This window comes from Mustelus asterias, unplaced genomic scaffold (genome assembly GCF_964213995.1).
Source record: "Mustelus asterias unplaced genomic scaffold, sMusAst1.hap1.1 HAP1_SCAFFOLD_84, whole genome shotgun sequence".
Taxonomy (NCBI): Eukaryota; Metazoa; Chordata; class Chondrichthyes; order Carcharhiniformes; family Triakidae; genus Mustelus; species Mustelus asterias.
Genome location: NW_027590138.1, coordinates 134,010 through 156,055, shown reverse-complemented (window position 1 = coordinate 156,055; position 22,046 = coordinate 134,010). Strand labels below are relative to the sequence as shown.

The following is a 22,046-nucleotide window of genomic DNA, read 5'->3' as shown; positions in this document are numbered from 1 at the left end:
ATCCAGAGGTTAGATTCTACTGTTATTGTTGCTGTTCCTGGACTGACAGTCTGACAATATTTGGTTTGTTTCTGTGGATATCAACAAACCACATAACAGTCTGGAGTTTAATATTCTGGAGATGTCATTGACCTTTGGGCTGCAGTGTCCCTTTTTAAATGCACCATCTGTGATCTTCACACATAATTCAAGAACTCTCAACAGGAACTTGTTCACAATAAAATTATGAACTTTTCCATCAACGCTTAATTGATCTCTGATGCAAAATCTACAATTCAGTGTCTGAGGGGTTCCACTGATTTCTATCTCCAATTAGAAAGGGTTGTTAATTCTTCAGGTGAAAAGAACCAGAGAAAGAAATGCAAATTGTCTTAAAACTGCACAACCAACTGCTCACCCATTTTTAACAAAGATTAAAAATCCTGCTAAAAGAAGCAGGATGTTGATGAAAAGTACACGAGGCTCTTGAGACAGATTAGGAGGCTACCATTACATCCTTCCTTTAGCTCATGAGGAAGTTACCGTGGGTCTAAAGGTACAAGACAAAGACAAGAAATATTTTTATTCAGAACCTTAAAGACATGGTAACTCGATTTAGTCTTTCTCCAATAATACGCCTAAAGTTTTAAAGTTTATTTATTAGTCACAAGTAAGGCTTACATTAACACTGCAATGAAGTTACTGTGAAAGTCCCCCAGTTGCCACAGTCTGGCACCTGTTCGGGTTGACGCACCTAACCAACATGTCTTTCAGAATGTGGGAGGAAAACAGAGCGCCCGGAGGAAACCCACGCAGACACAGGGAGAATGTGCAAACTCCACACAGACAGTGACCCAAGCCGGGAATCGAACCCAGGCCATTGGCACTGTGAATCAGCAGTATTAACCACTGTGCTCCCGTGTCGCCCCATGTCAAGGACAAAAGGCTGATTCGAGCCAAAGTCATGGAGAAATGGATAGGGACTGGACCTGGGGCACCAGCTAAGTTTCTGACTGGTAACGAAGGGGAATTTGTTAATGATGAGTTTGGAGACGTGTGTGAAAACATGAACATTCTGGTCATGAACACGGCAGCTGAAAATCCTTTCAGTGATGGACTCTGAAAGGAATCACGCGGTGACCGATGAAATGCTGCAGAAAATCTTACCTGATCAACCAAACTACAAGTTGATAACTGCACTGGCCTGGACGATTCAGGGAAAGAATTCACTTCAGATGGTTGGAGGATATAATCCCTGTCAATTGGTCCATGGCAGAAATCCCTAATTACCCTCTGTGCCGGGCGATGGACTTCCTGCTTTAGTAGGGATACAATTTGTTCCATTTTTAATCATCAATTATCAGATTGTTTCATGAAAAGAAGTGCTTAAATTGAGAAATTAAGTGGGGATCCGAGAAGAGGGTGTTTGTCATGTAACACTTTGTACAAAATAAGGAAAATCATATTTTGTCTTTGATTCATTGTGAAATATGTTGCTGTGTGTTGTGATGACACCAGTCAGGATTGTTAACGTTTGAGAAATTCAAATAGCCAGTCATTAACAAAGAATTATGCTGCAAGATTCCACATTTTTAAACAAGACCAAAATTTATTTATAAAACAATATTAAAAACCAGCACTTTAGTTTATAAAGATTTATGGTATGAACCCAGTTCTACATTTTAAATCTTGCCACCAACCAGAGTTCCCTTGTACTTAATATAGTCATAGAGGTTTACAGCATGGAAACAGGTCCTTCGGCCCAACTTGTCCATAACCGCCCTCTTTTTTTAAAACTCCGAAGCTAGTCCCAATTGCCCGCATTTGGCCCATCTCTCTCTATACCCATCTTACCCATGTAACTGTCTAAATGCTTTTTAAAAGACAAAGTTTCCCGCCTCTACAACTACCTCTGGCAGCTTGTTCCAGACACTCACCACCCTCTGTGTGAAAAAATTGCCCCTCTGGAAACTTCTGTATCTCTCCCCTCTCACCTTAAACCTATGCCCTCCAGTTTTAGACACCCCGACCTTTGGGAAAAGATATTGACTATCTAGCTGATCTATGCCCCTCATTATTTTATAGACCTCCATAAGATCACCTTTCAGCCTTCTACACTCCAGAGAAAAAAGTCCCAGTCTATCCAGCCTCTCCTTATAACTCAATCCATCAAGTCCTGGTAGCATCCTAGTAAATCTTTTCTGCACTCTTTCTAGTTTAATAATGTTCTTTCTATAATGTACACAGTTCTGGTCACCCTATTCCAAGTGTGGCCTTATCAATGTCTTGTACAACTTCAACAAGACGTCCCAACTCCTGTATTCAATGTTCTGACCGATGAAACCAAGCATGCTGAATGCCTTCTTCACCACTCTGTCCACCTGTGACTCCACTTTCAAGGAGCTATGAACATGTACCCCTAGATCTCTCTTTTTTATAACTCTCCCCAACGCCCTACCATTAACTGAGTAAGTCCTGCTAATATCTTTAAGGTTCATTCACTTCTGTTCCTGGGACCATCCTGAAGATATGCCAAAGCTCCCAGAATTCAATTTAATTATCCTCAGTTTTCCAGATATTCTCCAAGCTCCAAGATCTTACAGGGGAGCTGCTATTGTTTTTTGGCTAAAAAAAAAGTCAACCTTTCCATTGAGATCTCAAAACTGTGGACTCCTCAGTTTAAGCATGGGTTTCACTGCCTTCTTGTTGAGGGATTTAAACACTGGGAACACCCCTGGTTCCTAATGACCCTCTAGGCTTCTAGTCTCACAGCTGGTTCACAGCTCCTGGTGCCACAGTTCCTGCTGATTGACCAAGCTGCCTGCAAACTTCCCTGTGAGGCAAAGAAAAAGTCATGAGGGGTCATTCATTGTTTACGTGTCCTCACCATCAGCTCTGACTTGTTGGATCAACAAAGGCTGCTTCTTAACTCTAATTAACACAGGCCTGTTTCCGATACATTTACATCAGAGCTGTGTTTACCAGTTTGTCAACAAATGTTTCCATGTCTCTTCATTTAAAAGAATTCCAATCTCCGACCTATTTTCCAAAACATATGAATGATGAAACTAGATAGTTGCAATAGCTGGCAGGAGCACAATGGGCTGAATGACCTCTGTCTGTGCTCTTTGAGCCTCATGCATTGAAAGGCAGAGGCTTGTCTTCAATTGTGGATGACATTAAAGAAAGCAGCGTCTCCTCTTCTCTCTATGTTTAGTTTAATACAAATCTCCTCTGGAAGTGGCAGATAGAATTTAACAAGAAGTGTGACGGATGTGATTTGGCAGAAGGGACAGGGAGAGGCAATATAGACTGAATGACACGTTCTAAAGAATGAGCAGGGACAGAGGGAGCTGGGGATTCATGTGCAGAGCTCATTGAGGGTTGCAGAGCTGTCAGGAGAAAAATCAGCAAAACAAATGGGATCTTGGGCTTCAGATATAAAGATATTGATTACAAAGGCGGCAAAAGTATGCTGAATGTTTATAAAACTCTGGTGAGGCCACAACTAGAGTTTTGTGTCCAGTTTTGGTCACTGCACTTTAGGATGTGAGGGTCATTGAGAGGGTGCAGAGGAGATTTACCAGAATGGTTCCGGGGTTGAGGAATTGCAGAGTTGTTAAGGGCGTTGTCTAGGGCGGCACGGTAGCACAGTGGTTAGCACTGCTGCTTCACAGCTCCAGGGTCCTGGGTTCGATTCCTGGCTCGGGTCACTGTCTGTGTGGAGTTTGCACATTCTCCTCGTGTCTGCGTGGGTTTCCTCCGGGTGCTCCGGTTTCCTCCCACAGTCCAAAGATGTGCGGGTTAGGTTGATTGGCCAGGTTAAAAATTGCCCCTTAGAGTCCTGAGATGCGTAGGTTAGAGGGATTAGTGGGTAAATATGTGGGGGTAGGGCCTGGGTGGGATTGTGGTCGGTGCAGACTCGATGGGTCGAATGGCCTCCTTCTGCACTGTAGGGTTTCTATGATTTCTATTCTATGATTAAGGGGGAGGAGGAGGCTATTTGGCCCATTGCATCTGCACCAGTTCTCCAAAGGAGCATTATGGCTTGGTGCCATTCCCCTGAACCCAAGCATTTTGTTTCTATTGTAGCTACAAGGTTAGGTTGGAGAAAGTGAGCTTGTTCTTTCTGGAGAAAAGGGGGTTGCAGGGTGATTTGATGGAGGTGCAGAAGTTTATGTTTAGACAAGGTGAACAAAGAAAACCTGTTCCTATTAGCCGATGGTGCAAGGAGGAGGGGGCACAGATTGAAGATTTTGGTCAAGAAATGTAAAGGGGCTGTGAGGAAGAATATTTTTACACTGCGAGTGGCAATGACCTGGAACACTCTGCCCATGAGGGGAATGGAAGGAGAGAAAACAAACATTTTGGGAATGAAGTTGTGGGAAATAAACTTCCAGGGTTACGGGGATATATTGGGACAATGGAACTGACTGGTTTGCTTTCCAGAGCTGGCACGGATTCAGCAGGTGAATGGCCTCATTTCTTACACTAATGACTCTCTGATCTAAGGAGAGAAATTTCAAGATCTCCAGTTCCTCATCCCTGGTGCCATTCTTATAAATCCACTCTCCAGCTCTCAAAGAACTTTTCTTCAATGGCCCATATACAGGGTTCCATTCTAGAGGGATAGAATTGAAAAGCAGGGAGGTTCTGTTCAACTTGTTAGAACCAGGGTTAGACTACACTGGGAGCATTGTCAACATTCATAATCTCCATTTAGAAAAGTGTAATAGAGGCACTGGTGAAGGAGCAACAAAGATTCACAAGAATAATCCCAGAACTGAGAGCATTTAACCCTCAGGAAAGGTTAGGGCCGCTTTTCTCCAGAAAAGAGAAAACTGAAGGGTGACCTGATGGAAGTCTTTAAGATTATGAAGAGGCTCAATAATCCAATAGGGATTTCAGTGAGAAACCTCTTTACCAGCGAGTGGTGAGAATGTGGAACTCACTACCACAGTTGAGGTGAACAGCATGAACACATTGAAGGGGAAGCTAGATACATACATGAGGGAGAGAGGAATAGAAGGATATGCTGATGGGGGGAGATGAAGAGGAGTGGGTGGAGGCTCATGTGGAGCATAAATACTGACACAGACCTATTGGGCCGACTGGCCTGGCCCTGTGCTGTAGACTCACTGGAACAGAGACAAATGTATTTATTTTAGCTCAACCTGCCGTGGTAGAAAAACACTATTTATTATCCAGGGTAAAACATTCCATTAGTTTTTGTGGATCATTTTGTGGAAGTGTGCACTCCCAGGCTCAAAGTGCATCAGCCCATTGGATGCAAAGTCATGAGACCGGCCAGTCCAACAGAGAGAAACCCTCCGACCCTCCCACTTCACCCACTGTCTGAATGAACATGGTTCAGTCCTGGATGCGACTAACAGCAGCAATACCAGCAGAATCCAACACCTGTCATCACTTATGGATTTGCTGGTGTCTCAGCAGGTTGGATAACTGAGTGAATCCTTTACCACAGTCGGAGCAGATAAATGGCCTCTCCCCAGTGTGAACTCGCTGGTGTAAGCGCAGAGTGTATGAATCACGGAATCGTTTCTCACACTGAGAGCAGGTGGCAGTTCTCTCCCTGCTGTCAGCTCGCTGGTGCCTCAGCAAATTAGATAAATGACTGAATCCCTTCCCACACTCATTGCAGGTGAACAGCCTCTCCCCAGTGTGAATTCGCTGGTGTGACTGCAGGTTGGATGAATCACTGAATCCCTTCCCACAGTCAGAGCAGGAGAACGGTCTCTCCCCAGTGTGAACTCGCTGATGTCTCAGTAAGTTGGACAACTGCGCAAATCCCTTCCCACAGTCTGAGCAGGTGAACGGCCTCTCTCCGACATGACTGCGTTGATGAGTTTCCAGTGCAGAGGGTGTACAAAATCCCCTCCCACAGTCCCCACATTTCCACCGTTTCTCCACACTGCAGGTGTCCTTGTGCCTCTCCCAAGTTCAAGGATCAGCTAAAACTTCATCAACACAAAACACATGTACGATTTCTCCGCATTGTGAATGGTGCGAGGTTTTAACAGACTCTGTCACCACTTTAAACTCTTCCACAGTCAGTTCACTGGAACACTCTCACTCGGGTGTGTGCAGGTCTTGGAGCTTTTCCAATCACACTGGTGTTTCAAATCTTTTGAAGCAAACTGAACAGACAAACATTTCTCCTTTGAGAGTCAAAGACCGATGATATTCAGCTCCTAGTGAAGTGAGTGATTCTGGTTGGTCTTGACATGACGTCTGCTTTGAATTTTCTGCTTCCAAATCCTCTGCTTCTAATGTCCTGCAAAAAGAGTTTACAAAAGTCATCACCGTCAGTTGGAATAGAAATTCAGAACAGGCAATTCTAGTTTCTGTAGAACATTCTTTCCTCTCTCATTCTAAGTAAAGCTGTAAATCTCCATCCCACAGATTCCCTCTCTGTTTTCGCTCTGCTGTCCTAATGTTCAGCCTCCCAATTCCCCAGAGAGTGACAATTCATGCTGATTGACAGCTCCATGCTCACTGCTTCTTGTCGAGGATGCAGCCCTGAAAATCTAGATGCAAACTGCTCGACTAAAAACTTATGTTTAGATTCAATCTTTTTGGCCATCTTCCCACAGTCCGAACAGGTGAACGGTCTCTCCCCAATATGACTGCGTTGATGAGTTTCCAGTGCAGAGGGTGTACAAAATCCCTTCCCTCAGTCCCCACATTTCCACGGTTTCTCCACAGTGCAGGTGTCCTTGTACCTCTCCCAAGTTCAAGGATCAGTTAAAACCTCATCAACACAAAACACATGTACGATCTCTCCGCATTTTACAGACGTTCAATGATCCAGAAATGATCTAAAAATAAACTAAATCAAATTAACGAGGGGACAAATTAAAATGGGCATCTCCCAAAAGGAGGGCAATCACCCAAAACAAAAAACAAAGCGGAAAGGAAACTTAAAGCATCAAATCAAATGTGATTAAAGGGGTCAATAATGCACCCCAGTCTCCCTGCGATGCCCAGCAGACACAGAAGGTGTTAACGGTGCCCTGGGACACCGAATGCTCAGATCCTAGACCAGAATTTGTTGAAAATACCGAGAAAACATCAAAGGGATTAGACAAAGACAACATGGATTTACAAAAGGGAAATCACGCCTGAGAAACATCCTGGAGATTTTTGAGGATGTCATCACTAAAATAGATAAGGTGAACCAGTGGATGCAGTGTATTTAGATTTTCAGAAAGCTTTTGATCGAGACTCAAATAAAAGATTAGTATGCAAAATTAATGACCAAAGAATGGAGTAATATATTGGTATGGATTGAGAATTGGTTAGCAGACATGAAACAGAAAGTGGGAGTAAATGGATCTTTTTCAAAGTGGCATGTGGTGACTGGTGGAGTCATGCAGGGGTTAGTGCTTGGACCCCAGCTACTCACAATATATATCAATAATTTGGATGAAGGAACCAAATGTAATATTTCCAGGTTTGCTGATGACATGAAACTTGGCAGGAATGTGAGTGGTGAGCAGGATGTCAAGAGACTTCAAGGCGATTTAGACAAGTTGAGTGAATGGGTAAATATATGGCAGATGCAGTTTAACATGGATAAATGTGACGTTATCCATTTTGGACGGAGAAACAGAATAGCAGAGTATAATTTAAAAGGTGATAGATTGGGAAATGTTGATGGACAAAGGGACCTGGGTGCCACTGAAAGCAAGCATGCAAAAACAAGAAGCAGTTAGGCAGGGAAGTGGTTTGTTGGCCTTCATTGCAAGAGGACATGAGTACAGGAGCAAGGATGTCTCACTGTAGCTGTACAGGGCCTTGGTGAGACCACACCTGGAGGTTTGGTCTCCTTACCTAAGAAATTATATATTTGCCACAGACGAATGCAGCAAAGGTTCATCAGATATGATTCCTGTGCTGGCAGGATTGTCGTATGTGGAGAGATTGGGTTGACCGGGCCTGTATTCACTGGAATTTAGACGAATGAGACAGGATTTCAGTGAATTGGATAAAATTCTGACAGGCCAGACAGACTGGATGCAGGGATGTTGTTTCCTCTGGCTGGGGGTGTCTGGAACAAGGGATCACAGTCTCAGAATACAGGGTGGACCATTTACGAATGAGAAAAGAAGAAACCTCTTCACTCAGGGTGGTGAACCTGTGGAATTCTCTACCACAGAAAGCTGTGGAGGCCAAGTCACCGAATATATTTAAGAATGAAATAGATAGATTTCTAGACTCTAAAAGTATCGAGGGGAATGGAGAGGGCACGGAGCATGGTGTTGAGATAGAGGAGCAGCCATGATCATATGGAATGGTGGAGGAGGCTCGAAGGACCAAATGGCCTATGCCTGCTCCTAATTTCATAGAATCATAAAGTGCAGAAGAGGTCCTTCAGCCCATCGAGGCCACTCCGACACATTAGAAACACATGAACTCCCATCTAATCCCATCTGCCTGCACTTGGCCCATAGCCCTGAATGTTATAATGTGCCAAGTGCTCATCCAGATAAAGGGTGTGAGGCAACCTGCCTCTACCTCCCTCCCAGGCACCGTATTCCAGACCATCACCACCCTCTGGGCAAAAATGTTTTTCCTCACATCCTCCCTAAACCTCCTGCACCTCACCTTGAACCTGTGTCCCTTTGTGACTGACCCTTGAACTAAGGAGAACAGCTGCTCCTCATCCACTCTGTCCATGTCCCTCATAATCTTGTCCACCTTGATCAGGTCGTCCCTCAGTCTTCTCTGCTCTAACAGAAACAACCCAAGACTATCCAACCTCTCTTCATAACTTAAATGTTCCACCCCAGGCAGCATCCTGGTGAATCTCCTCTGCACCTCCTCCAATGCAATCACATCCTGCTGAATATATGGTGTCCAGAACTGCACACAGTACCCCAGCTGTGGCTTCACCAAAGTTCTATACAACGCCAACATGATTTTCCTGCTTTTGTAATCTATGCCTTGATTGATAAAGATAAGTGTCCCATATGACCTTCCACTTTCAAAGATCTGTGGACAAACACACCAAGGTCCCTTTGTTCCACAGAACTTCCTGGTGCCCTGCCATTCATTGAATACTTCCTTGTCAAATTATTCCTTCAAAAGTGCATCACCTCACACTTGTCAGGGTTAAATTCCATCTGCCACTTATCTGCCCATTTGACCATCTCATCTATATCATCTTGTAGCCCAAGACACTCAATCTCACTGTTAACTACCTGGCCAATCTTTGTGTTACCCGCAAACTTACTAATCCTACTCCCTACATTGATAACTATATAATTTATATGAATGATGAATAATAGTGGACCCAACACAGATCCCTGTGGTATGCCAAAGGACACCTACTTCCAGTCACTAAAGCAGCCATCAGTCATCACCCTCTGTCTCCTACAACTGAGCCACTTTTGAATCCACTTTATCAAATTACCCTGTATCCCATGTGAACATACCTTCTTTACAAGTCTCCCATGTGGAACCTTGTCAAAGGCTTTGCTGAAATCCATACAAACTACATCGACTGCACTACCCTCGTGTTGTGGGGAAATTTCAAGGAGGCCAATTGTGTCTTAACTTAGACAATTCAAAACTCGCAAAGACGTAACAAAATTTATTCAACATAAAATAAATGTACAGCTGACCGGAGACTTCCAAAAGGTTTAAATAGCTCTGAGGAATAGAGCCATAGAACCACTCTGAAAGATCTGAAGTACAGAATCAAATAAAGATCAATTATACTTTGTCATAATCAATAATTCTGCCTTTCATTAGCTTAAAATCAATTTCATTTACCAGTCATACATCAATACAAATCTCTGTCAAGTACCTCAGCCAACCATATGATACTTAATATCATGGTGAGATTCTATTCATCCTTCAAATCCGGACGTCTTTCCCTTTTTGGCTCTAACTACATCTCTGTTGCCTGGTAACAGCAGACGCGACCTCAAGGTCAAAATGGACATTCCCTCCAGCTCACTGCCAAGTTGAATAGACATGTGATCCTGCATCCAGGGGCATGTCTATCCTTGTGTCTGGGCAGTGAATACATCTATTCATAAATGTTGCAGAATACGTACCCTCATCGGAATCCCACTGATAAGACAATTGCTGATTAACCAGTTCCCAGACCTTTGACTTTAAACTAATGTCGTTTACCACCATGCCTTTCGGTACCTTTGCTTGACCAAAGTGTACAATACATTAAAATACATTTAAAATATCAGCATATATGTTTTAAATAATAATTACTTGTTTTGATTCACTTTCTGCATTTACATATGTTGGTAAACTGTTTGTTTTAGCTTGCCCAATAATCATTTAACTCTTTACTGATTTCCTGTCCTCTTAAAGACTGCATTCTGCCTCTAAATCTTATGAGTTGATGAGGAATCCCCTTCCAAACCACGTCGACACACCTGGACACCTCCTCAAAAAATTCAATCAAATTTGTTAGGCATGACCTCCCTCTGACGAAGCCATGTTGACTATTCCTAATCAAGCTTTCCCTCTCCAAGTGGAGATAGATACTTTCCTTCAGAGGTTTCTTCAATAGCTTCCCTATCACTGACGTGTGACTCACTGGTCTGTAGTTGCCTGGTTTGTTTCTACAATTCTCCTTAAATAGCGGAACCACATTAGCTGTTCTCCAGTCGTCTGGCACCTGTCCCGTCGCCAGAGAGGAATTGAAAATTTGGGTCAGACCCCCTGCAATCTCCTCCCTTGACTCCCACTGCAGCCTAGGGTACAATTCGTCTGAACCTGGAGATTTATCCATTTTAAAAGGCCTTGTCCTTCTCTATGTCAATTTGCTCAAGAACCTCAGTCTTGGTGGAACAAGGTCAAGGGGCCAAGTGGCCTACCCCTGGTCTAAAATCGCTTCTGAGAGAAACACCTCGGGTAAATTCAACAAAAGAACCATGTAACAACTACAGCCCATCTCCATGGCAATGTGGCATGCTTTGGGGGTTCCAAACAGAAATAAGAGCTAAATATCTCTTCACTTCCTAACACCCTTTCATTCTGTGATCCTTGTAAAATCTGAAAGCAGGTATTTGCAACAAGACTCAAAGAGCATCAGCCCACTGGAGGCAAAGTCGTGAGATCAGCCAGTCCAACATCAAATAATCCTCCCCATTGAGAATGAACAATAAGCAGTCCTGGAGATAATTGAGAGTAGAAACAATATCAGATTCCAGCACCTGTAATCACTTGTGAACTCGCTTGTGTCTCAACAGGATGGATAAAAGAGTGAATCCCTTCCCACACTGAGAGCAGGTGAATGGCCTCTCCCCAGTGTGAACTCGCTGGTGTCTCTCCAGGTTGGATGAATCATTAAATCCCTTCCCACACTGAGAGCAGGAGAAGGGCCACTCACCGGTGTGAACACGCTGGTGTCTCAACAGGTGGGATGACAGAGTGAATCCCTTCCCACAGTCAGAGCAGATGAATGGTCTCTCCCCAGTGTGAACTCGCTGGTGGGTCTGCATGCCGGAAGAATCACTGAATCCTTTCCCACAATGAGAGCAGGTGAATGGCTTCTCTCCGGTGTGAACTCGCTTGTGTCTTAACAGGTTGCATAAAAGAGTGAATCCCTTCCCACACTGAGAGCAGATGAACGGTCTTTCCCCAGTGTGAATTCGCTGGTGTGTCTGCAGGTTGGATGAATCACTGAATCGCTTCCCACATTGAGAACAGGTGAATGGTCTCTCCCCAGTGTGAACTCGCTGGTGTGTCTGCAGGTTGAATGAATTACTGAATCCTTTACCACACTGAGAGCAGGTGAATGGCCTCTCCCCTGTGTGAACTTGCTTGTGTCTCAACAGGTGGGATGACAGAGTGAATCCCTTCCCACACTGAGAGCAGGTGAATGGCCTCTCCCCAGTGTGAACTTGCTGGTGTCTCTGCAGGGTGGTTGACTGAGTGAATCCCTTCCCACACTGAGAGCAGATGAATGGCCTCTCTCCAGTGTGAATGCGCCAATGGTTTTCCAGCTCTGATGGAGCTTTGAATGTCTTCTCACAGTCCCCACATTTCCACGGTTTCTTCATGTTTTAGGTCCCGCTGTATCAATCCAGGTCAGTTTAACAGTTGAAGCCTCATCGACACAACAAACACATGTACAATCTGTCCCCGCTATGAATGGTGTGATGGTTTTTCAGCCTCTGTAACTGGTTGATATTCTTTCCACAGTTAGTGCACTGGAACACTCTCACTTGGGTGAGACTGGGCAAACATTCCTCCTTCTAGATTCAAAGACCGATGATATTCAGGTCCCAAGGAATCGAGTGACTCTGTCAAATCTAGAACGTCACGTCTGAGATTTCTGTCTGTAAATGCTCCTGTCACAATATCCTGTAAATGTAGTTTACAAATGCCATTACGGTCAGTACAGGATAGAAATGCAGAACTAACAATTCTATTTTCCTCTCTCATTCCCCAAAAGCTGTAAATCTCCATCCCACACACACTCTCCCTCCATTCTCACTCTGCTGTATCTAATATTCACTCTCCCTCCACTCTCACTCTGCTGTATCTAATATTCACCCTCCCAATTCTCCTGAAGGTGCTGATTGAGGCTGATCGACAGATCCATGTTCACTGCTTCCTGTCCTGGATTACTCACCTGAAGAAGGGGCTTGCAGCTCCGAAAGCTTGTGTGGCTTTTGCTACCAAATAAACCTGTTGGACTTTAACCTGGTGTTGTTAAACTTCATCCTGTCCTGGACACAGTTGAAAATCTCCATGCAGGCGGCCAGACAGATATACTCAAGATGGCACCGGAGCAAGGTGACTTCTTGCAGACTGTGCCAAGGATACCTTCTAATTTTATCTTTTACACTTGTTCTATGCTTTGAAAACTCGATTCTCTCTGCACCCTAGTTGTGACTGTAACACTACATTCTGCACTCTCTCCTTTCCTTCCCGCCGTACAGTATGCTTTGTCTGCATAGTGCGCAAGAAACAATAGTTTTCACTGTATGTTAATACACGTGACAATAATAAATCAAATCACTGGACTAAAAATGTGTGAAATGTACAGACTGGATTCATTTCCTTTCCCTTCAGTTGCTGCAAGTCCCCAATTTTTCCCAGAATGCAAAAAGAAAGTGTTTTACTCACAGATGTTGGCCACAGGAGGAAGTTTGAATCTATCTGAAGCTCAATCTTTGTTCAGAGAGAGGAGGAGGATGAGCAGCAGTTTGCTGGACAAACAATGGAGGAACATTCGTGCAGCCATTGACACAAGGCCCGGACTCTGACTGGCTGGAGGACCAGGACTGATCTGGTCCTCCACGCATTGCCATTGGTCAATCTGCCGCATGTAGACAATGGGGGGGCGGAACCCGAGCCCACGTGGGGGTGGGCGGTGCTTTGACCGCCAGCCGCGCTGAGCTGGTGTCCAATCCGCAGTGTGCTGCTTCTGTAACCAGTGATATTGCTGCCAATGGGACAGTGTGTGCTGGGAACGCCCCTCTGAGTCATTGTGACGGCACAATGGAGCCCTGCCTCAATCAGCCAACAGCAATCACTCTGCTCCGCGCCAACATCCTTGGATGGATCCCAGTGCGCAGGCCCGGACGCGCGGACATGGGAGCCCCGCCCCCACCCGTTGTGCCCCCTCCCCCGGCACCTCCACGAGCCAAAGTTTCCAGGCACCCGGCCCTGAGGGAGAGGGGAAACTGCGCATGTGCAGGGGAGAGCCCGCCCCCTGACCGTCAGACTGAGGTGTTGACCAATGGGAAGAATTGAAGGACCCCGGTCCTCCAACCAATCACAGGACGGGCTTTTTGTGACTGCAAATTGCGCTTCAGACTGACTGAAACTTCCTCCTGTTTGTTTATTTGGTTTGACCTTAAAAAGAGGCCAACATCTGTGAGTAAAACACTTTCTTTTCTCCCCCTTTCCATTTCTTTTCTCACTCTGGGGGAAATTGGGGACTTGCAGCAACTGATCACAAGAAATAGAAGCAGGAGAGGCCACCAGGCCCTTCAAGCGACCCTGCCATTCAGTACAATCCTGGCTGATCGATGCCGAACTCCTTTTGTGAGCCATTTCCCCATCGCCCTCTATTCCTCAATCTATCAAATATTTATCCACCTCCATTTTAAATATTTCTAATGATTCAGCCTCTACCATCCTTTGGAGCAGAGAATTCCAGAGATTCACCACCCTCTGCGAGAAGAAATTTCTCCGCACCTCAGTTTTAAATGACTGGCCCTTTAACTTCATAGAAACATAGAAACCCTACAGCACAGAAAGAGGCCATTCGGCCCATCGAGTCTGCACCGACCACAATCCCACCCAGGCCCCACCCCTATATCCCTACATATTTTACCCGCTAATCCCTCTAATCTACGCATCCCAGGACACTAAGGGGCAATTTTAGCATGGCCAATCAACCTAACCCGCACATCTTTGGACTGTGGGAGGAAACCGGAGCACCCGGAGGAAACCCACGCAGACACGAGGAGAATGTGCAAACTCCACACAGACAGTGACCCAAGCCGGGAATTGAACCCAGGTCCCTGGAGCTGTGAAGCAGCAGTGCTAACCACTGTGCTACCATGCCGCCCCTTGTAGCGTGTTCCCTTCCTCTTGTGAAAATATCTCACCATCTACCCTATCAAGCTCCCTCAGGATCTTATACAGATTTACTGATGCACCATAGAAAGCATTCTTTCTGGTTGTATCACAGTTTGGTATGGCTCCTGCTCTGCCCAAGACCGCAAGGAACTACAAAATGTCGTGAATGTAGCCCAATCCATCATGCAAACTAGGCCTCCCATCCATTGACTCTGTCTACACTTCCCACTGCCTTGGTGAAGCAGCAGCATAATTAAGGACCCCATGCACCCTGGACATTCTCTCTTCCACCTTCTTCCGTCGGGAAAAAGATACAAAAGTCTGAGGGCATGTACCATAGAAAGGCATTTCATAGAAACCCTACAGTGCAGAAAGAGGGCATTTGGCCCATCGAGTCTGCACCGACCACAATCCCACCCAGGCCCTACCCCCATATCCCTACATATTTATCCACTAATCCCTCTAACCTACGCATCTCAGGATGGGCAATTTTAGCATGGCCAATCAACCTAACCCGCACATCTTTGGACTGTGGGAGGAAACCGGAGCACCCAGAGGAAACCCACGCAGACACAAGGAGAATGTGCAAGCTCCATACAGACAGTGACCCGAGCCGGGAATCGAACCCAGGTCCCTGGAGCTGTGAAGCAGCAGTGCTAAGCACTGTGCTATCGTGCCGCCCGTGTCAAGCGACTCAAGAACAGCTTCTGTCCCTGCTGCTGTCAGACTTTTGAATGGACTTACCTTGCATTAAGTTGCTCTTTCTCTACACCTTTCTCTACAGACTGTAACACTACATTCTGCACTCTCTTGTTTCCTTCTCTATGAATGGTATGCTTTGTCTGTATAGTGCGCAAGAAACAATACTTTTCACTGTATGTTAATATGTGTGACAATAATGAATCAAATCAATCAAATTATATGTTTGAATAAAGTCATCCTCATTCTTCTAAACTCCAAGGAATACAGACCCAGACTATTTAGCCTCTCTAGATAGGACAACTCTATTTGTTCTGACCTCGGTGTCCAGGACAGGAAGCAGTGAGCATGGATCTGTCATTCATCCTGAATCAGCACCATCAGGAGTGTTGGGTGGCTGAATGTTAGATCCGGCAGCGTGAGAATGGAGGGACAATGTGTGGGATGGAGATTTACAGATTTTCATTAATGACAGGGGAAAGGATGTTCCCATAGAAGCGAGAATTGTCTGTTCTGACTGTGATGTTTTTTGTAAATTGTTTTTACAGGATATCAGAAGAGGAGGAATCACAGACAGAAATCTCAAACGTCACATCTCGATCTGACAGAGTCACGGTCTGTCGGTTTCAAAAGATTTCAAACATCAGTGTGATTGGAAAAGCACCGAGACACACACACACACACCTAAGTGAGAGTGTTCCAGTGAACTGACTGTGGAAAGAGCTTTAACCAGTGACACAGCCTGAAGAAATATCACACCATTCACAAAAACGAGCAACTGTACCTGCGTTCTGTGTGTGGATGAAGCTTCAACTGATCGTCCAACCTGGACAGACACAAGGACACCAGCACCATGGAGAAACCATGGAAATGTGGGGACTGTGGGAAGGAATTCAGGTTTTCGTCACAACTGGAAATCCATCAGCGCATTCACACTGGGGAGAAGCCATTTACCTGCCCTCAGTGTGGGAAGGGATTCACTCAGTCATCCCACCTGCTGACACACCAGCGAGTTCACACTGGGGAGAGGCCGTTCACCTGCTCTCAGTGTGGGAAGAGATTCACTCGGCTATCCTTCCTACAGTGCCACAAGAGAGTTCACACTGGAGAGAGACCATTCATCTGCTCTCAGTGTGGGAAGGGATTCACTCAGTCATCCCACCTGCAGACACACCAGCGAGTTCACACTGGAGAGAGGCCATTCACGTGCGCTGAGTGTGGGAAGGGATTCACTCGGCTATCCTTCCTACAGTCCCACAAGCGAGTTCACACCGGGGAGAAACCGTTCACCTGCTCTCAGTGTGGGAAGGGATTCAGTGATTCATCCTCCCTGCCGATACACCAGCAAGTTCACACCGGGGAAAAACCATTCACCTGCTCTCAGTGTGGGGAGGGATTCACTCAGTCATCCCACCTGCAGACACACCAGCGAGTTCACACTGGAGAGAGACCACTCACCTGCTCTCAGTGTGGGGAGGGATTCACTCAGTCATCCTCCCTGCTGATACACCAGCGAGTTCACACCGGGGAGAAACCGTTCACCTGCTCTCAGTGTGGAAAGGGATTCAGTTATTCATCCCACCTGCAGGTACACCAGCGAGTTCACACTGGGGAGAGGCCATTCACCTGCTCTCAATGTGGGAAGCGGTTCAGTGATTCATCCCATCTGCGGAGACACCGGCGAGTTCACAGCGGGGAGAGGCCGTTCACCTGCTCTGTGTGTGGGAAGGGATTCACTGATCCATCAACCCTGCAGAGACACCAGCAAGTTCATACTGGGCAGAAGCCATTTATCTGCTCCCAGTGTGGGAAGAGATTCCCTCTCTCATCCCAGCTGCTGACACACCAGAGAGTTCACACTGGGGAGAGGCCATTCACCTGCTCTCAGTGTGGGAAGGGATTCAGTGATTCATCCGCTCTGCAAATACACCAACGCATTCACACTGGGGAGAGACCATTCACCTGCTTTCAATGTGGGAAGGGATTCAGTCAGTTATCCAACCTGCAGATACACCAGCGAATCCACACTGGGGAGAGACCATTTACCTGCTCTCACTGTGGGAAGGTCTTCTCTTGGCTTTTCAAACTGCAGACACACCAGCAAATCCACACTGGAGAGAAACCGTTCACCTGCTCTCAATGTGGGAAGATATTCAGTGATTCATCCTCCCTGCGGAAACATTGGCGAGTTCACACAGAGTAGGGGTCGTTCAACTGCTCTCAATTTGGGAATGGAATTGCTTACTCATTCCACCTGTTGAGCCACCAGCGAGTTCACAAGTGATTCCAGGGTTTGGATTCTGCTGTTATTGTTTCTGCTCTCACTTATGTCCAGGACTGCATTTTGTTCATTCTCACAGTTGGCCAACGGGGAGAGTCGGAGGGTTTCTTGATGCTGGACTGGCCGGTCTCACGGCTTTGCCTCCAGTGGGCTGATGATCTTTGAGCCTGGGAGAGCACATTTCTTGTCTTCAAATTTCACAAGGATCACAAGAGTGAAGCACGTTTGTAAGTTCAAAGATATTTAATTCGTAATTCTGTTTGGAACCCCACTGAAGTATGTGACGTTAGCATGGAGATGGGCTGTGGTACTTATATGGTTCTTTTGTTTAACTTATCTGGATGTTTCTCACAGAAGAAAACTAAAATATGAGATCCTGTATCTGAGATGGATTGGGAAACTGCATCAAAAGGTATAATGGGAGATAGGCAATCGCTAATATTTCAGGGATTATTATATGTTGACAAGAGGGTCAGTTAGCTCAGTTGGCTGGATGGTTTGTTTGTGGTGTGGAGTGATACCAACAGTGCAGGTTCAACTCCCGTACTGACTGAGGTTACACACAAATGCCCCACCTTCTCAACCTTGTCCCTCATTTGATGTGTGGTGACCCTCAGGTTAAAACTCCACCAGTCAGCTCTCTCTCAAAGTGGAGAGCAGTCTGTGGTCCTCTGGGACTTTGACCACTTTCATTTCACATATCTATAACAAATATAGATTCCTTTAAGGAACAAAAATCCAATGGGAAAAGTGAAGCAACCGTGGCTTACAAGAAAAGTTAAAGATTCGATTAGATCCGTGGAAGAGACTCAAAGTGGCCAAAATATTTGTAAGGCCAAGGATTGGGAACTTGTTTTATAATTCAGCAAAGGAGGACCAAGAAACTGATAAAGAAAGAGAAGATTGAATATGAGTGCAAACTGGCGAAACATAAAAACTGATTGAAAAAGCTCCGATCGGTCTGTGAAAAGGAAAAGATTAGCAAAGGCAAATGTGGGTCCATTTCCGGCGGAGACAGGGGAGTTTATAATGGGAAATAGGAAAATGGCAGAGAAACTAAACAATGTGTCGGTAGAGATAGTGGATACATTGGTGGTCATCTTTCCAAATTCTATAGATTGTGGAATGGTTGCTGCAGATTGGAAGATGGAAAATGTAACCCCACTGTTTAAGGGGAGAGAGAGAAAATGGGAACCACAGACCTGTTAGCGTTAACCTTTTTCCCTCAGTAGGAGGGAAAATGCTACTGTGTATTATGAAGGATGTTCTTGGACACACAGATTCCTCTGAATCTCAGAGCTCTGCAATTTCTCACCATTTAGATAATAAATCTATTATTCTCTCAGCCAAATTTGACAATTTCACATTTTCCCGCACTATATTCCATTTGCCATATCTTTTCCCACTCACTTTTCTGCATCACTTTGTATCTCCTTACCACCTCTTCACGACTTACTCTCCTGCCGATCTTTGTATCATTGGAACATAGGAGCAGGAGCTGGCCATTCAGCCCATCGAGCCTGCTCTACCATTCAATCCAATCAGGACTGATCATCCACTTCAATGCCTTTTCCCCCACACTATCCCCATATCCCTTTGTGATATTGGTATTTAGAAATCTATCAATCTCTGCTTTAAAAAAACACTCAATGACTGAACTTCCACAGCCCTTTGGGGTAGAGAATTTCAAAGCTTCACAACCCTCTGAGTGAACCCGAACAGATGCGGAGTGTGACAACTGGGGGATTTTCACAGTAACTTCAGTCCAAAGATGTGCGGGTTAGGTTGATTGGCCATGCTAAAATTGTCCCTTAGTGTCCTGAGATGTGTAGGTTAGAGGGATTAGCGGGTAAATGTGTAGGGATATGGGGTTAGGACTGGGTGGGATTGTGGTCGGTGCAGACTCGATGGGCCGAATGGCCTCCTTCTGCACTGTAGGGTTTCTATGATTCTATGATTCATTGCAGTGTTAATGTAGGCCTACTTGTGACAGTAATAAATAAACTTTTGAAAAAGAAATATCTCCCCTGAGACCAGATCTCAGTGGATTCCCCTTTATTTGGAAATTGTATCTCCTGGTTCCAGACTCCCCAGGGGAAACATCTCATCTGCACCTCCCCTGTCTATCCCCTGAAGTATTTTCAATGAGATCACCTTTCATTCTTTGAAACACCAGAGAATGCAGACTCGGCAAGCCCAGGCAAGTCGTGGGGATTACAGATAGTGTGACATGAACCCAAGATCCCGGTTGAGGTCGTCCTCATGTGTGCGGAACTTAGCTATCAATTTCTGCTCGGAGATTCTGTGTTGTCGTGTGTCTTGAAGGCCGCTTTCCCAAAGATCGGAGGCTGAATGCCCTTGACTGCTGAAGTGTTTCCCAACAGGAAGGGACCACTCCTGCCTGGTGATTGTCGAGCGGTGTCCACTCATCCGTTGTCGTAGATTCTGCATGGTCTCAAAATCTCACTAACTGTCCTGGCTTGAGACAATTCACACCTCTTTAACCTGTGCTTAACCCTCTCTCCACTCGCATTGTCTAAATCTGTAAAGACTTGAGTACCTGTTAAGACTTGCATTCCATTATCTTGTAATTGAGTTTGTGTCTATATATGCCCTGTTTGTGAACCCAACTCTTTTTTTTGTATTTTTATTCCAATTCAATCAAATTAAGTCCAATTCAGAGTCTGAACAAGTTGAGACATTCCCGATCCAAGCTGACAAGACAGGGCTCTCACCTCCTGTCTTGGGCTTGATCTACATGATCCAAGCTGATTGGAGAAGGAATAGCTCCTCTTCCAAGGCTTGATCTCATTTGCATCTTAGACAAAAGGCCGAGATGCTGCTTTTATAAATTGCTTCAAATGAAGATAGGATGTATGCGCATTTAGAAAGGAATAAACTCATTAACGATAGTCAACATGGTTTTGTGAGAGGGAGGTCATGCCTCACTAACCTGGTGGTGTTTTTTGAAGAAGTGACCAAAATGGTTGACGAAGGAAGGGCCGTGGATGTTGTCTATATGGACTTTAGTAAAGCGTTTGACAAAGTCCCTCATGGTAGGCTAGTGAAAAAGGTTGGATCCCATGGGATAAAGGGGGAGGTGGCTAGATGGGTGGAGAACTGGCTTGGTCATAGAAGACAGAGGGTGGTAGTGGAAGGGTCTTTTTCCGGCTGGAGGCCTGTGACTAGTGGTGTACCGCAGGGCTCTGTATTGGGACCTCTGCTGTTTGTGATTTATATAAATGATCTGGAAGAAGGAGTAACTGGGGTGATCAGTAAGTTTGCAGACGACACAAAACTGGCAGGACTTGCAGATAGTGAGGAACATTGTCAGAGGCTACAGAAGGATATAGATAGGCTGGAAATTTGGGCAAGGAAATGGCAGATGGAGTTCAATCCTGATAAATGCGAAGTGATGCATTTTGGTGGGAATAATGTAAGGAGGAGCTACACGATAAATGGAAGAACCATAAAGGGTGTAGAGACGCAGAGGGACCTGGGTGTGCAAGTCCACAGATCTTTGAAGGTGACGTCACAGGTGGAGAAGGTGGTGAAGAAGGCATATGGCATGCTTGCCTTTATAGGACGGGGCATAGAGTATAAAAGTTGGGGTCTGATGTTGCAGATGTATAGAACGTTGGTTCGGCCGCATTTGGAATACTGCGTCCAGTTCTGGTCGCCACACTACCAGAAGGACGTGGAGGCTTTGGAGAGAGTACAGAGGAGGTTTACCAGGATGTTGCCTGGTATGGAGGGGCTTGGTTATGAGGAGAGATTGGGGAAACTGGGGTTGTTCTCCTTGGAAAGACGGAGGATGAGGGGAGACTTAATAGAGGTGTATAAAATTATGAAAGGCATAGATAGGGTGAACGGTGGGAAGCTTTTCCCCGGGTCGGTGGTGATGTTCACGAGGGGTCATAGGTTCAAGGTGAAGGGGGGGAGGTTTAACACAGATATCAGAAGGACATATTTTACACAGAGGGTCGTGGGGGCCTGGAATGTGTTGCCGGGCAAGGTGGTGGAGGGGGACACACTGGGAACGTTTAAGACTTATCTAGACAGCTATATGAACGGAGTGGGAATGGAGGGATACAAAAGAGTGGTCTAGTTTGGACCAGGGAGCGGCGCGGGCTAATTGTTCCTTGTTTCTCGTGGAAGTGGAATTGACTAGGGTTGGGAAGCATTTTCCGATCAGGGCCATTGTGATCTCCTGGACTCGTTTCGATCGCCTCAGGGGGTCGGAGAGGAATTTCCCAGATTTTTTTTTTCCCCATATTGGCCCTGGGGTTTTTCACTCTGGGTTTTCGCCTCTCCCTGGAGATCACATGGTCTGGAATGGGGGGGTGGGGGTGAGTTAATAGGTTGTAATGAACAAAGCATCGTAGCTGTGGGGGACAGCTCGGTGGATAGGATATTGGTATGTAGATAGGCTGGAAAATTGGGCGGGGATCCTGGATTCAGGATTCAATCCTGGACCGGGGAGCGGCGCGGGCTT

At 45.6% G+C, this 22,046-nt stretch overlaps 4 protein-coding genes across 6 annotated transcripts in view; 1 reads left to right on the top strand and 3 right to left on the bottom strand.

Moving 5' to 3' along the window:
- The window catches only part of LOC144483888 (uncharacterized), a 435,358-nt gene that overhangs the window by 338,402 nt on the left and 74,910 nt on the right, over window positions 1-22,046 (bottom strand). The gene's annotated exons all lie outside the window — the stretch shown is intronic.
- Window positions 2,757-6,583, bottom strand: LOC144483891 (uncharacterized). The gene is made up of 3 exons (XM_078202471.1): window positions 6,497-6,583; window positions 5,460-5,931; window positions 2,757-2,812 (listed from the first exon to the last, which is right to left on the bottom strand). Exons 1-3 carry the CDS (start codon window positions 6,581-6,583, stop codon window positions 2,757-2,759), a joined length of 615 nt encoding a protein of 204 aa, XP_078058597.1.
- Window positions 11,004-22,046, bottom strand: part of LOC144483862 (uncharacterized) — a 33,256-nt gene continuing 22,213 nt past the window's right edge. Inside the window, exons 4-5 of the mRNA XM_078202433.1 lie at window positions 19,666-19,674; window positions 11,004-12,029 (exon numbers count right to left, since the gene is read on the bottom strand). Of these exons, the coding sequence (XP_078058559.1) occupies window positions 11,193-12,029; window positions 19,666-19,674 (846 nt within the window). The 3' untranslated portion in view covers window positions 11,004-11,192. The remainder of the gene's footprint in view (window positions 12,030-19,665; window positions 19,675-22,046) is intronic.
- The window catches only part of LOC144483861 (uncharacterized), an 87,998-nt gene continuing 81,770 nt past the window's right edge, over window positions 15,819-22,046 (top strand). The window contains exon 1 of one of the 3 annotated variants that reach the window (XR_013496047.1): window positions 15,819-17,778. Coding sequence is in view for 2 of the 3 variants with exons in the window: in XM_078202432.1 (XP_078058558.1) it covers window positions 16,124-17,426 (1,303 nt within the window). In the remaining variant the exon portion in view is untranslated. The remainder of the gene's footprint in view (window positions 17,779-22,046) is intronic. The other 2 variants (XM_078202431.1, XM_078202432.1) reach the window with 2 other exon arrangements.

Coding starts and splice junctions, on each gene's coding strand:
- LOC144483891 (XM_078202471.1), bottom strand. CDS start 6,583: ATGGCCAAAAAGATTGAATCTAAACATAAGTTTTTAGTCGAGCAGTTT. Junction 5,932..6,496: donor TGCATCCTCGACAAGAAGCA/GTGAGCATGGAG, acceptor TGAACTTGGGAG/AGGCACAAGGACACCTGCAG. Junction 2,813..5,459: donor ATTTATCTGCTCCGACTGTG/GTAAAGGATTCA, acceptor TTTGCCTCACAG/GGAAGTTTGCAGGCAGCTTG.